Here is a 15,645-nt window from a genome sequence, read left to right as displayed (position 1 = left end):
ATAAAGGCAAAAGGCTCTCACCTTCTCATTCCAGTGTTTGCCAAGTTTTTAAAATCCCCCTTTTTGGGCTCATTACTCACCTCTCTACTTTTGCTCCCCACCCTTGTTTAATACTACCTCTTTAAAATTAGCTATTTTTTGGTTACTCATTCTAACTAGTTAAATGAAAAGTTACCTATCTTAATTAGTGAAAAGCCAATGCTTTAATCTAGGGGAAAAAAAACCTGTGGTGACACATTGGAAATGCTTTGTAATCAGTATATTAGGGAGACATTCACACATTGCAAGAATTGCCTAAATTCTGATATCCAGATTTAAGCTTGTGAACATGAATTTTAAACATACAATTAAAGCTATTCATCATAATTTGTTATACTACCAACATTAAATTACAGTTACTTTGGAGCATAAATTGTTTAAAGCCAGCCTGTAATATACCTAAAGAACACCTTCCTAACTCATACATGCACGTTACTCTCCATGTCTAGGTCTTATGACTAACTTCTAAGTTACCCTGCTCCAGAAGTCACTACTTTTGAGGCTTATCATGGTCCAGAGAGAAGGAAAAATAGACAGATACTAAAAAAATAATGATAATAAGATGGCACAAGCAGAAGGGAATGCAGTCCTGTAAGTGCAAGGCCTGAAGCAGCAGCAGATCTGATAAACCCCTTCTGTAGAAAGGTGTCATTTCCATCACTGACCCACAGGCTGAATCACATAGCATGCCATCTTCAAGTACAGTGGAGGCAACAGAATAAATGCAGAGGCATCACAACGAGTCCCACTGAGTACAGCTATACAGACCAACACTTCTCTACAAAGTCAGTTCTCTGTCTGATTGCCAGTTAACACAGTTTTAATTTCATAGTTTACAATGAAGGGTCATACACTGAAGTCAATACATATACCTGGCATTTCAGTCTAAGCTAGTCCACGTACACAGCTGAAATCAATTACAAGGTATGGCCTAACAAACGCTAGGGGAAAATTCTTTTTAAAGTAGTTTTTACAGGTATTAAACTTATCTTGCACACTGAAGTCATCATACATACAGGGCAAAGTCAGAGCTTTTATACTTGAGTTTATTCTTCATTTAACTTTTAAAACACTACTATAGTTGAATATTAAAACAAAAACAATAGCAAGTAGTGAGCATATTCTGATTATAGTCCTTCACTCATTCACTACCGCATAAAAAATGCCAGCAGTGAGTGTTGGTCACTGGCCCCATTAAGAGGTCTGACACTGAACACCACCCCTGGGATGATGCTCATCATCCTCATACGCTTCTCCATTGTAATGGCGCCGTCTTTCCTGATTCGGATCAAAGTCCACCAGTTCTACCTGGTCCATTTCATCAGTCTCTTCTACTTCCTTCCTCTCAGGTAGGAGTTTTTCCAGCAAGGAGAGTTTATCAGGAGAGAGAAAGCCATTCTCAGGAAAGTTTACCTATAAAAAAAGAAATTACTCCAAGTTCAATCTGATTTACTTCAGCAGCAGTTCCTTAGACAGATTACTGTCCCATTTCCCCCAGACACATGTAACCACACAATCTTTCGGTGAACCTGCCAGTCCCAGGTTAGAATACACGTTCTAAAAGGAATAGCACCAAAAACTCTGAGAACCAGAGTAAGGATCCCAGTAAAGTTGCACTGTTAACAATCATTGTCTATTCATCAAGTTTTTTTTTTTTTTTTACACGCGAACCCATCCTAAAACACATTCCAATCTTTTAACATATAATTTAAACAAAGCCATTCTTAAAAAACGTAGCCCTTTTTTACCTGGAGATATTTTTAATAAATGTATTTGTGAGAGACCAATCAGTTTAAGATTGAGGAAAACGGCTGGGTTGCTCTATGAACCATGCTATTAACAAACCAAGCATTGAACTATTTTGCCAAAAAGCCACAATTGTTATTGTAAAGTGCTTCTGAACATGAAGATCCTAGTTACAGCATTCCATTAATAAAATACCCACTTGCCAAGCACCCCTGCCCCACCAATCTTTAAATAATTTAGCCAATAATGATGCAAACAAACCCAATCCCAACTGGTTAACAGAGAATGTTCAACAGGAGAGGAGTATTAGATCAATGTTTATTATTTCTTCCTGGACAAGGAAAAATATAAATTTGGTATTTCTTGCCATTCAGAAAATGTAATTCTGTTATCAGGTTTTAGTAAGCTGATCATTCTCAAATATTCCTTAAGTAGTTTATAGCTTACCTTAAATTCGATGATTAGGCGACCCTTTTCATACGGTCTGCGATAAATTGGCATGCCTTCATTTAGCACACACTTGATATCTCCATGCTTGACAATCTGACCTAAAAACATCGAAGGCAAGTTCTTTCTTAAACAGTGACATTTTTACGAGGTAGGGAAAATAACAAACAGAAGAATGCGTCCCAGCTCACTGATTTGTTAGCGCCATTGAGCTGAGTCTGACTCCTAGCTCACTGCTAGGAGTAAATTTATGTGAAGCAATCCTGTCATCCTTTATTTGTGGATTTTCTAGGGGATTCTGAAAGAGACCCAAGACCATACAATTTCAGCTAACAAGGTAGGATACATAATTGAGCAAGTAAACCATCAGTTTTCTCAGTGCCTATACTGGCTATCGGCAGACAACGAAAACACTTGAATACAAAGAGCAGCTCCTCCAGTCACCATACCTGGATGAGAGGTGATGACTATGGTTCGGTTGTCAAGAGTGGATATTGGCTTTTGGAAGCCACACAATGCTTCAACCAGCTGTATGTCCATACACATGAAAAGGTCTTCTCCTCGTCTGTATCAATGTAAATACGGCACATACTTAGATCTTTCAAATCACCAATCATTAGAAGTACCACAGAAGGCAATGCTGTTTTCTTAACAGTAAAGGTATCTTTCACAAAGACGCTCTTTCTTCCCCACTCTAAAAACAGAGAGCAACAAATAGATGGAGCCTGCCAGCCCTGTTTTCTGGACAAGGCTTTAGAATCCTTCTACACACTTTGCTAGGCAGCCTCTATCACTTTCCTTGAATTGTTTCATTATTCAATTTTAAATCTAGTTTCTCACATAGAGAAGAAAAAATTCTCCCAAAAGTGAGGCAAAAAGAAAGCAAAAATACATTAGAGAGAGAGAACATTATGGTCTAAGTTAAACAGACCTCAGGCAGGTCCTAGATTATTTAGGATTTGTCAAATTAAATAAAGGGGACATGGCCAACCTCAAGGGATAGTTAAGAATTTACTTTTTTTTTTTTTTAAAGATTTTATTTTTCCTTTTTCTCCCAGAGCCCCCGGTACATAGTTGTGCATTTTTAGTTGTAGGTCCTTCTAGTTGTGGCATGTGGGATGCCACCTCAGCGTGGCTTGATGAGCTGTGTCCACGGCCTAGGATTCGAACCAGCGAAACCCTGGGCCGCTGAAGCCGAGTGCACGAACTTAACCACTCGGCCACAGGCCGGTCCTAAGAATTTCTTTGTTGATACATATGACTCAAGCAACATTAAGTGCCTGGCATATTATGAATAATCTTTTTTATATTTAATAACAGTCCACTTCCTTCTCCTAGTGCTTAAACTTTCTTCTTTTCCAAACTGTATTAATAACATATCTTTAATCGGCATAATATTCTCCAGAAAAACTGAGGATTCACCTCAAATGATAGCATCAAAATCCTGACAGCAATTCCCATTATTGAGACACTTGTGTAATCTTCTATTATAATTCATTCAAAACCAGTTCCTTCAGCTGTCATTCCCACAGATTTACCAGAACCCTAAAGTGGTCCAATGTTTTAAAATTAGCCATCGATTTAACACATTCACTATTAACCATCAAGCTTTCTTATGCTTCACTCTAAGTTCATTGTAGACACAGTATTAAATATTTCGTACCAAAGGCCTGAATTTATATTCTATTTCAGTTTTTTTATAGAGATGGTTCTAGACATTTATTTACATTAATTAAAAGCCAACCCAATTTACCATAAACTCAAGATTGAAAACGGTGAAAACTTTAGTGCATTTATTTCAAACTAACTGCTCAGACACAGATTGAGGCCAAAAATCTGTCTGGGGATGTTTCCCCTAATCTACCCGTTTCTACTCATACCTCCTAATTCAAGTAGATCCTCCAATTCCAGATTAGGTAACAATTTACCTAAATTTAGACCAAAAACTAAAATCTGATCCTTTTGTTTTTAGTCTCTTAAGACTGAAACATGAATGGTCAACACCCTTTTAGAAAAGACACTATACACCGCCTAAGTCTCCTGCTATACTTTTCCAGGTGCTTCCAGGAAGTAAAAAATACCCGAAACACGCAAGACACCAGTTTGAGCAGTCGATGATAAAGTTTTACCGAGTAAAGACAGCATGGTCCTTCTGATCTAGAACAATGATAATGTCTCCTGGCTCCAGTCCTGGTTCTTGGTCGCCTTCGCCATGGAATGTTATCTTCTGGCCATCTTTCATGCCTAAAAACAAAAGGTAATTTTATGTTCTTCCTCAGCATCCAACTGAGGTCAGAATCTCAACCTATTAAGAAACACAGAGGCATGTTTTTGTGTGCGCACAAAAAAACGTTCAAGTCTTCGAGGATGCTCAAGTTTACAGAAATGGCTAAGAACGCCCACATGATGTAAGGCCAATTTCTTACTCAACAGAGTGATTACAGTCGAGAACAAACTCTTGAGGCAAACAGACCAGGCCTCAAATCTCAGAGCTGCTGTTTACCACCAGCAGATTCCTCCAGGGAAGCCAGCTGCATAACCTGCCCCACACCTACCTCGCCTGGGCAGTTGTGAGGATTCATAAAAAGGGTGATGCTGACACCAAATCAGTGACTGGCAGACATTATAACCATAGATGGGAACTGTTTCAATTTCATTACTTAAAAGAACCTACATCAAACTATTTCTATTAAGTCTAACAGGAGCATAAATGAAGACTTTCTCCTACTGTATTGGCAGTATTTATATATAGGAAACCTATATATATATATAACAACCTAAAAAACTTAAAAATCCCTAATCTTTTCGTTTAAGATTGGTTCTGTTTAGCCCCCTTAAAAGAAGATAATTACTGGGGTCGGCCCGGTGGCATAGCGGTTAAGTTTGTGCGCTCCACTTTAGTGGCCCAGGGTTCGCTGGTTCGGAACCCAGGTGTGGACCTATGCACTGCTTATCAAGCCATGCTGGGCATGGATGTTAGCTCAGGGCCAATCTTCCTCAGCAAAAAGAGGACTGGCGGCAGATGTTAGCTCAGGGCTAATCTTCCTCAAAAAACAAAAAAGATAATTACTGTTGGACACTCCTTCAGCCCCTGTGGTTAGTTTCAAAAGTACAGAGAGAAGTATTTTCCAACAGTGCAAAAATTTCTTAAAGGCCAACATACTTTACCAAAATTCCCCCCTTTCTCCCTCTGACCCATGTTTCCGTTCATGAAGGGCTTACTCAGACCCCCTTTCTTTAAATATAACTCCTATATCGTGTCTGCAGATCATTAGGCTGTAGCAGTTCTGATTATTTCCTGAACCCATGATCACCAAGGTCATCCAACAAGAGCAACTTCGTTTCGCTTTCTATTATGGGAAATATCAAACCCACATAAACGCAGCCAACAGTACAATGAATCCCGATACAGCCATCAGTCTGGATCCAGCAGTTACCATCTCAGGATTAATACTTCACATATCATACCTCCATCCACAACCCCTCCCTGTATCTGAAGCAAAATCCAGACATACCAATTAACCTGCAAATACCAGTGTGCACCTCTAAAAAAAATAAGAACTTAAACCACAACATCAGTATCATACACTGACAAAACTAAACAATCTGTCTTTAATCATTAATGAGGCAAAGTACCTGTCTTGTTACACTAGTGAAGCAAATAAACTCAGCCAGGTTCTGCTGGTTGTTCCACTACTGTAAAGAGCATGGGTTAAGTGCAACATAAACGGCTTCACAGGCAACTAACGCCGTCCTAAGTACATACTGTTGGTAGCAAGCAAGGGGGTACATCTTACCAGAGGGGAAAAATCCAAATGCTACTACACATGGGCCAATTAAGGGGGGAAGAAATGGAGGGAGGGCAGTATCATGATTCACGTGGGAGAATACTACTGCAGGGGCTTAAATTAATGCAGGTCTATGTATTAATATGAGATGATATAATATTAACAATTCCCTATCAGTATGTACAGTACAATACTAACTTCATTTCAAAATAAGTCTGAAAGAGATTATCATAATACTGATTATTTCAGTGTAGAAGAATTAGATTCTAATTTATTCTGGGGTTATATACATTTCTAAAATTTCTACAATGAAGATGTATTGCTGTGTTACACTTTCAAATGTTTTTTTATAAACTGACCAAATAAAGGAATTGGCAAAATAAAAAATTAAATTCTAATAATATAAAAAAAAGTTATATAGTTATAACCTAGAACCGAAGAGGCAGAAACTAACAGGTATGTTTACAGTCTGTAAAAAACATCTTAAAAAGCAATATTCATAACCTAAGTTCTTACAAATCAATTAAGAAATAAAACATGTTCACTGGTTTTAAAAAAATTAAGGAAATATTTTAATAAGAACCCCCCCAATTCTTCACCTAAATCCCCCCAAAATCCTTAAAAGTACACATATCCCTTAATCTAGCAGTTCCTAAGGATATTACGAATCTGTGAAATTAACTGCAAAAAAATTTCAGAGCTAATGGTTCAATACAAGAGAATTCAGTCTGGAACACTGCTGTTCATTTACTGATGTAGGGGTTCTATTAAGGGTGGAGATCCCTAGTGTATTCCCTACAGATGTACCAAAAAAGTCTGGACTGAAACACACTATTTATTACGCAGCTAAGAGCTATCTCTGGGGTGATAATACATACAACGCTATTGAGGGTAGTCTTCCACAATTATAAAATGTAATGTTAATAAACTAGAAACTTGCCACAGCTCTCAAGAATTCAGAGTAAATGGCTCAGAACTCACCTTTGTCGATATGAACTTCTAGAATCTTCTTCTCTCGAACTATCTTCCTTCCGTTGCAGCTTTTACATCTATCTTTAGGACTGATGCGTTCCCCGTGGCCTTGGCACTCCATACACACAGATTGGATCTGCTGAACCATGCCAGGTCCTATCTGGTGGATTCTTATCTGCATTCCAGTACCGCGGCAATTGGGACAGCACTCGACGGCTCCTTTCTTACCACCTCGGCCTAACAAGTTGTGAAACAAATCAAAGTATGGATGAATTTAGTGCCGAACACAGTAATGATGTGTTTAATCATTTAATTAATGATTAATAACAGTTTTATAACTGTGTTTAATAATACAGTTCCTAACACCACATTTTATTAATACTTTCAAGGTCTGATGGAATGCTGAGCCCTGAGAATCTACAATTCAGCTTTTTAAATAAAACTTAGCTGCAATCAGCTTCAGTTATCTATAAACCTCTCAACCGCTGTCTTTCCAAGGAGCTACTTCAGAATTTTGAATCTTAAATGTGCTCCCAAAGCACAATTCTTAGGACTACGCTATCTCTGAGATGAGAACATTTTGGAGAGTTTGTTCTCTTTAGAAGATGATATATTTCCAAGAAATAATTGGTATTTATAAAAACCTTAGAGGTTCATAGCCAGTAATGTCTCCAGATGAAACAGGTTCGTGTCCAAAAAGAGCACAATGTGTAAATTACTGACAGATTATTAAGCCACTGGAATGGTTCTGAAGTTTTAGAGATAATACGAGGAAAAAGCACACCAAGTTAGATTGATCCCAACTGCAGTTAAAATATACACATAAAACAGTGCTGCAATTTTGCTACTATTTCTCTAGCTGGTAGGTTCAGTGGTTTCCCTCACACTTGGCACTCTTTTAGGCAGTGTATTATTTGTCAGTTTTATATATCCAGAAAGGCTTCAGTTAAAGATATTAAAAGAGCATACCTTCACATTTGTCACAAATCACATTCTTTTGCAGAGCTAGTTTCCTGGTTGCACCGTTATATAAATCTTCTAAGGTTACTGAGAGCTGATGTACAACATTTTTACCTAGAACAAAACATTGCTCATTAAGAATCTAAAACGCTGCACCATATTTGTAGTTCAACGCACTAAAAAAACAGGAATGGATAAGGAAAGAGAGCCTCACAGGGTCCATCTGTTGAGCATCTATTACATGCATAGAACGCTGGCCACATTATGAGGCAAGACCTTCAAAGTATGATGTAAATCCAGAGGAGGAAAATTGGGTGAGATTAAGAAATTTGCCTAAGAACGTAGTAGTGGCCATTTTATAAATTACGGCAATCAAAGACGGCAAAAGCACTTGAGAAAACATTTTTTATTAGGTAGATGCACATTTCACAATACATTAATTCAAATTGCATTTCTGTCCCAATAATTCTTTGAATCTTTCACTTACTATGGTATGAGCACCACGGCCAATTACTTCATTCAAAAATCCTTCAGCACATCAACTTTCAACTAATCAAGACGGGCCAGGGAAGCGCATGTATTTATTCAGTCTTCCCAGAAGGGTACCAATTCAGGAAGCAGCAGCAACAGCACAGTTAATGCAGTGACTCTTTAAAGGCTCCCTTTCTCATATTCTTTATCATAGTGCTGTCCAACACAATTTTCTGCAGTGATGGAAATGTTTTATATCTATGCTATCCAACATAGTAGCCACTAGTCACATGTGGCTATTGAGCACATAAATGTGGCTAGTGCAGACTAAGGAGCTTTTTACTTTTGTTGTGAATTAATCTAAATTTAATGTGGCCAGTGGCTACAAATGAGTGCCATATGTATCTCACCTGAGAAAGGGAGGTGGAAGGTGGAGATCATACAAGGACATTGAGACTACAGAAAAGAAGTCACCTGCCAATGGTTAATAAGTTCCTAGGGAGTGATTCTTCCACAAAGACTTAATCCACCACAAAACAGTACTGCCTTACGCGTAAGTGAAAAAAGTTCTCACATTCCTGCACGACATGCCAAGTGAACATTTTTAGTTTCCAAGGATGTGAAGCACCATTAACTAGATCCTTCTGCTCTTATCTAGCTCCACCTTCGGGTTATGCATCACAAATACAGTCCCACTTGGTTCCGGCACGCCGAAAGCTGCCCCTTTTACTTTAACTTAAGAGTTTGGAGTACAGGGAAGGAAAAAAGCTTCAAGTTTGATTAAGCAAGTGTTTGCCAGTATCACATAAAAAAAAAAAAAAAAAGACCTTTCATTGGTCTAAGCCACACAGGAGAGCTTGCTGATAATTCTGCATTAAAAACAAGATGAGTAATAATAAAAAGACCACTACTATTCTGTGAAACAAACCATTCTAAGCAACTGATTTTGACTGCAAATGACTTTAAGGTAAATTCCTCAAAAATAAATAAAAACATACCCCTTTCAAGAACTGAGTCAACAATTTCATTTTATCTGAATCTTAAACAGTGAAATTTAATGGCTTGCCCATTCCTTCTGAAATGGGCTCCACCCACTGGCCCTTGTTTGTGTGTATGAACTCTGCTGGGAACAAAGACTACCGTTCTGACCTGAACGCTGTACTCCTGTGAACAATATTTCTACAGCCCAGAAACCGTTTCTATTAAATGCTAAAGACACATACTTTGATATAAAAAAGCCAAAGCAAGATTAAACAGACAACAGGCTATTTAAAGGCACAGAACCGGTGTTCCCACCCTGACCGACTGCTGCCTTGCTACATCCGGCCTTGAGGAAAGTTTTAGGTTTCTGAACATCAACTCGCTCTCTTGACTGAATAAGTACCTCCCACAAGGGGAGGGGGTCAAGTAAGATTTGTAAAAAGGGCTTTTATAATTATGTTCCTATTCTTTGTTCCTGTAATTAATGCTTGATGACCTTACAAAGTCATCTACACTTGAGAGCTTTAAAAGCACTCACTTGTTAGCACTGGATTGGCTTAGCTATTCTTAGTTACATCAAATCTCATTTAAAAAAACTATACCACAAATCAAACCAGCAATTTATGGCCAGTTCGCATCATTACACCAACATGTAAACAGGCATTTAAAATAGGTGAATTCTCAAGAATTTGCTTGGACCAAAGGCTACTTTAATTTGCTGCAGGTGGACTAGCCTAGTCTTACCTCGCCTTTCTCTCTGCATCCTTCCTCCTCCTCCAAAAAACATATCAAAGATGTCCATGGGGGAGCCAAAACCGCCACCTGCGCCACCTTCTTTAATGGCCTGTTCTCCTCCTTTATCATATAATTCCCTTTTCTTTGCATCAGAGAGCACTTCGTAAGCTTGAGATATCTGTTTAAACTGTGAGAAAAAAGGGAATAAATTTCACTTAAAAAAATTTACAAAGCAAAGCCACTGTATTAGACACAGTCAACTCCAGGTTGTAATGGACACACTACACCCCCGGCAAAGGCCAACCCAGCTACGTTTAAGAACACGACCATACTACTTGCCTTCTCGCCTTCGTTTGGATTCTTATCAGGGTGGTACTTCAAGGCCAGTTTCCTGTAAGCCTTTTTCAATTCCTCCTGGGTGGCATTGGGTTTGACCCCCAAAACATCGTAGTATGTGGTTTCCTTCACCATTGTCTACAGCCTAAAACAACAAGAGGCACTTTTAACCGACTTTTCACTGGCAGCTCTGATTAGTAAAATCAGAGTTAAGGTGGAGAAATCTGTTCTCCGCCGAATCTGATTAGGAGAGCACAGGCTTCCCTCAAGTTCACGGAGAAGGCAGCAATCCCTTTGATAATTCAGCCCTAAGTCCTAACACACTCAATAGAAGCTAACAATCAGGGGGGAACAACTCCAGCGCCTCCTCCTCCAGCAGCTGCTTCCCTCTCTCCCATCCGAAAGCCTCCACACTAACCAGACTCTCCTCTGGATCCTTCCCGTGTCCCTTCCCCGGCAGGGAGGCAGCAGTAACCCAGAGGAGCACGAGTAGGTTCAGTCCACTGGTTATTACATCATCTTTGTCTTTGGTAAATCTGATAAACCATCCCCTCCCGAGGGGGAAAAAAAAAAAGACAGGAGAGGCGCAAGGGGGGAGGGAGTGGTTTCTGAAACTGATTAAGAACGCCAGCGCCAGAAGGCAGGCTCCCCTCCCCCTCAGTCCCGGGGCCGTTTCTCAATCACAGGACGGCCAGCTCCCCCGCTCCGACCGCCGACCCTCCGCCGCCCCCCGAGCCGGCGCGGTCTACACGTCGTCAGGTTTCCCCCTGCACTTGGCGCCGACCATTGAGGTTTCCTTCCTTTCTCCCTCCCAGCCTGGACCGAGCGGTGGGAGGGGAAGCCCAGGGCTCAACAAAGACAAGGAGAGGAGGCCGGAGAAGCGGAGCCCGCAGCCCCTCGCCCCGCGGCTCGTCCGCGCGTGCGCGCAAAGCTCGCCCACCCCGGGCGCGCGGGCCGAGGGGCGCCGGGGCCAGCCGCCGCCGCCGGCGGGGCCTCAGGGACCTCGGGCCGGATGGGCAGCGGGGAAACTTCAGGAAGGTCTCGGGCCGGCTCGCCGGGGCACTACCCCGGCCCTCCAGGGAGGGAACCGTGGAGCCGGGGACCGACAGCCCTCCCGCCCACGCGGGGGCCAACCGCCCCCGACCGCGGCTCCATCCGGTTCCCGGCGCCGCCGACAGCGCCGGCCTGGTGGGGAGCCCCGGGGAGGCGGGCTGCCGACACTCACCGGTGAGCGGGCCGAGGCCGGGGTGGGGGAGCGAGAGGGAGCGCGTTGCTGTGCGCAGCTCGGGCAGCCGCTGCTCCTCCGCCTCTCACCGAGCGTTCTGGAAAGTTCCCCCGACGCGCCGCAGCCGCGGTCTTTTGTAGCCGAGCCCGGGCGCGTCACCCGCCGGAAGTCCCGCCCTGCCTGGCGCTCCCACCGCCCCGCGGTTACCCGGGCAACGGCGCGTGGGCGCTCGGGCCGGGAGGGGCTGCGCCCAAGGGCCTGGTGGGGGTGGGCGCCTGCCCGGGTTCCCGGCGCTTGTCGAACTTTCTGGAGCCCTTTCTTTCCGCCGGTGGGCCCGAGAGGGCGGAAGTGTCGGGCGGCAGCGGGGATTGCCCGGGGGCCGCTGCGCATCAGTCCCGAAATCGGTGGGGCGGCCCGCGGGGACGGGAGTGCTCGGCCCGGCCGGGCGGGCATCTCCCGCGGCCCCTCGCCGGCGCGGTTCCTTAGCCCCGAGGTTCTGGGAAGCCGCCGAGCCGGAAATGCTGAGCAAGCCGGGCCTGGGCCCCAGAGCAGCCGCGCAGGCCTGGGGTCGCGTTCTTCCCGCGCCTGGTCCACGGCCTCGGAGGGGCTCTTTGTGCAAGTCTCAGCTCCGGGACACGCGGCGTCTGCCTCGGCCTAGCCGGCTCCCGGGGCGGGCTCAGCCCGGGAACCTGCGAGTGCCTGGGTGCACGCAGGGCCGTGGACTGTGCTCTGGCCAGGCGTGCACCCGGGTTGGCGAGCCGGGGACACACAGTGGCACCAAGAGTGGCTAACAAATTGTTTCAGTTATTTGACCTAACTTGTAAGTCCGTCGTCGTCCCCCGCCCCCCGCCCCCAGCCCCCCACTTTCGGAAACTGGATCTACAGTCTGCAAAGTGAGTCTGGGCTTTCAAATGTTGGGACTGGGGCATAATGGAAAATGGGGGCTGTCTTCTTTACTCAGTAAGACGACAAATTGGAGCACCGAGAAACCTGGAGATGCAAAGTTGGAAAAGCCGGGTTCACACTGCTTAGACTTCAGTGGGGAGCCGGCCCAGTCAGTGCACGATAAGGGACCCACAAGATAGAGGTCAGCTGGGCAGAGGCTCCCGCGTTCGTCTGATGGGACAGAGAAAGCTTCCCTGGGAAACGGGCGGTTGAGCTGAGTGTTGAAGGGAGAAGAGCTTTCCCAGCAACAGACAAGTGCAAGGGAAGGCTAAGGTGTGGAGGAATATGACGTTTTTAGGGAATTGCAAGTAATTGCACGTGGCCAGAGCTAAGGGAGCTGGAGTGGCAGGAGGTGAGGCTTCAGAGCTCTAGGGAAGCACCTCCTGGTATATCTTGCTAAACTATTTTTGAACCTTACCCTGGAGGCGTCCTCATGCGTTTCTCTTCAGCCTTCTCTCCTTTATTTAAACCGTGCAGGCCAGTCACACCGAATTATCTGCAATTTCCCAGAGGCACTTTGTCATCTCTGCTTTTGCTCTGGCTGACAAACACCTACTTTTCCCAGTCTTAGATGTTGCCTTCTCAAATGCTACCTCTGGCATAGTTTTTTCTTTTCACCAGCAGTTGCTTAAGTCTGATGCTGCCAGGCAGGGAACGAGGGCTTGGTAATGTAAAAATCGCATTAAGTCCATGGTTCCTGCCCACGAGGAGGTCACCACGTAAAGGAGAAGTTGCGTGATCAGTGCTAATAAAGAGTATTGGGGTGCTGAGTGGGGGGGACCTTGCACCATCCAGATGAGTATCCTAGGCTGAGAGACCGGCTGTTGTGAAAACGTGAACTGTTAATAGAGAGCAGCAAACAAACAATAACTGAATAATAAATACCGCTTGTGTGTTATGTAGGGTTGTAGTCCTACGGGTCCTGCTTTGCTGTAACGTGGGCTGTGTGTCTGTGAATCTAACACTGGTCAAAGCATGTGAAATAAGCTTCAGTACCGAGTATATCGAGTCAACCAAGAGTTTCCGCAATCAATGTTACCATGCCTGCTTCATAAATCTTACTGTGTTTAGTGTTTCTTTTGGCCTAAGGAACCCAACTGAAATTCCCACAACTTTTAGGAAGATGGAAGTGTGATACAAATAAGGTACCTCCTTGAGAGTGCCCCATAAGGCTGTGAAATGAGATACTGAAAATACTTTTAAAATCTGCACCCTCACTAAGTGAGATTAATTCTTAATAAGAATAAAATAAGGGATGTAAAAGTTGGTTAAAAAAAGGAAGACTGTGTACTTGCTTGCTTCTGTGTGCATAGAATATTTCAGAAGGATACCCCCAAAACTTGTAATATGGCTGCCTGTGGGGAGAGCTGGGTGCTGGGGAGAGGTGAGTGGGAGAGAGACATTTCACAGTGTACCCTTCTGTGACTTTGGAATGCTTAACCCATTTGAATGTAGTACTTACTTAAAAATTAAACTTAGAAAAGTATAAAATTGCCTCCTCCCAATGCAGGCTTTGAAGTAGTAACGTGTCACCCCAACAGTAAAGCAAAATTAAGGGATTCTTAGTTGCCTTAAAAAAACCATTACGTATGTTCTGTTTGACATTTTTCCCTTATAGAAACTTTCCTCAATGATGCTGAAAACATGACGATGAATATTATGGCTTTTCAGTAATAAGAGTTAACACTTTTAAGAAGCATTCTTATTTACTCAAAATACAAATATATTAGCAGTAATTTAGTATGTAATCTTTTCTTGTAAAGAAATGAGATCGTATTATACATGCTGTTTGCAAGTTACCCTTTTCACTTAATTTATTGTCATCTTACCACATCAGGATAAATAAATCTACCTTGTTATTTTTAACGACTTTATAGTAGATAGTATGAAGGCACTATAGTTTATTTAACCATTCCCCTCTCGATAAACATTTTGGCAATTTCCAGTGGTTTACAAACAATGCTGCAGAGAAAGTCTCAAACTCAGCTTTGCGTACTCATGAGTATTTATATAAGATGGACATCTAGAATTGAAATTGCTGGGTCAACGTGAATGCAGATTTAAAGTTGTAACAAATAGCTTTCCATGTGGGTTTGTACTGCAGCCAGCAGATGTGAGTGGGTCTTGCCAATATGGAGGATTCTGTCTTTTTTTTAGTCTTTGCGAATTTTGGAGGTTAAAAAGTGATATCTAGGGGCCAGCCCCATGGCATAGTGGTTAAGTTCAATGTGCTCTGCTTTGGCAGCCTGGGTTCCCAGGTTCAGATCCTGGGTGTGGACCTATACCACTCATCAGCCATGCTGTGGCTGTGACCCACATACAAAATAGAGGAAGATTGGCACAGATGTTGACTCAGGGCTAATCTTCCTCAAGCAAAAAGAAAAAAAAAAGAAAAAAGAGGAAGATTGGTAACAGATGTTAGCCTAAGGTGAATCTTCCTCAGCAAAATTAAAAAACAAAAATTTGAAAAAGTGATATCTATTGTTTTAATTTGAGTTTCTGAAATAATATGGTTAAGCATCTTTTAAATGTTTACCAGCTCTTCTGTCGACTGTCCATTCTTTCTTTTTTTTTTTTTTGAGGAAGATCAGCCCTGAGCTAACAACTGCTGCCAGTCCTCCTCTTTTTGCTGAGGAAGACTGGCCCTGAGCTAACATCCGTGCCCATCTTCCTCTACTTTTTTTTTATATGTGGGACACCTACCACAGCATGGCTTGCCAAGTAATGTCATGTCTGCACCTGGGATCCAAACTGGCAAACCCCAGGCCACCAAAGCAGAACATGTGAACTTAACCGCTGCACCACTGGGCCGGCCCTGTCCATTCTTTCTATCGGACCATTTTTCTGTGGTGTAACTCCACTATTTTAATGATATGTAATAGCACTTTTTTTTTTTAGTTTTTAAAATTTTTCCTTTTTCTCCCCAAAGCCACCCCAGTACATAGTTGTGTACTTTTAGTTGTGGGTCCTTCTAGTTGTGGCATGTGGGATGCTGCCTCA

The 15,645-nt window shown here is 42.8% G+C and overlaps 1 protein-coding gene across 1 annotated transcript; it reads right to left on the bottom strand.

Annotated features, from left to right (window-relative positions):
- Window positions 1–841: 841 nt before the first annotated feature.
- DNAJA1 (DnaJ heat shock protein family (Hsp40) member A1) lies at window positions 842–11,844 on the bottom strand. The gene is made up of 9 exons (XM_046663831.1): window positions 11,701–11,844; window positions 10,479–10,620; window positions 10,149–10,326; window positions 7,962–8,066; window positions 7,002–7,229; window positions 4,362–4,476; window positions 2,682–2,797; window positions 2,233–2,333; window positions 842–1,452 (listed from the first exon to the last, which is right to left on the bottom strand). Exons 2-9 carry the CDS (start codon window positions 10,608–10,610, stop codon window positions 1,234–1,236), a joined length of 1,194 nt encoding a protein of 397 aa, XP_046519787.1. The 5' UTR covers window positions 10,611–10,620; window positions 11,701–11,844; the 3' UTR covers window positions 842–1,233.
- Between the last annotated feature and the right edge of the window lie 3,801 nt (window positions 11,845–15,645).

This window comes from Equus quagga, chromosome 6, assembly GCF_021613505.1.
Source record: "Equus quagga isolate Etosha38 chromosome 6, UCLA_HA_Equagga_1.0, whole genome shotgun sequence".
NCBI lineage: Eukaryota > Metazoa > Chordata > Mammalia > Perissodactyla > Equidae > Equus > Equus quagga.
Note: the sequence above shows the minus strand (reverse complement) of the source record. Positions and strands in the feature narration are given on the sequence as shown.

Excerpts from the sequence above, each read along its gene's own strand:
- DNAJA1 (XM_046663831.1), bottom strand. The coding sequence starts at position 10,610 with ATGGTGAAGGAAACCACATACTACGATGTTTTGGGGGTCAAACCCAAT. Across the intron at positions 10,327-10,478 it reads ATCCAAACGAAGGCGAGAAG|TTTAAACAGATATCTCAAGC; the intron begins GCAAGTAGTATG and ends TTTTTCTCACAG. Across the intron at positions 7,230-7,961 it reads GATTTGTGACAAATGTGAAG|GCCGAGGTGGTAAGAAAGGA; the intron begins GTATGCTCTTTT and ends ACAACTTGTTAG.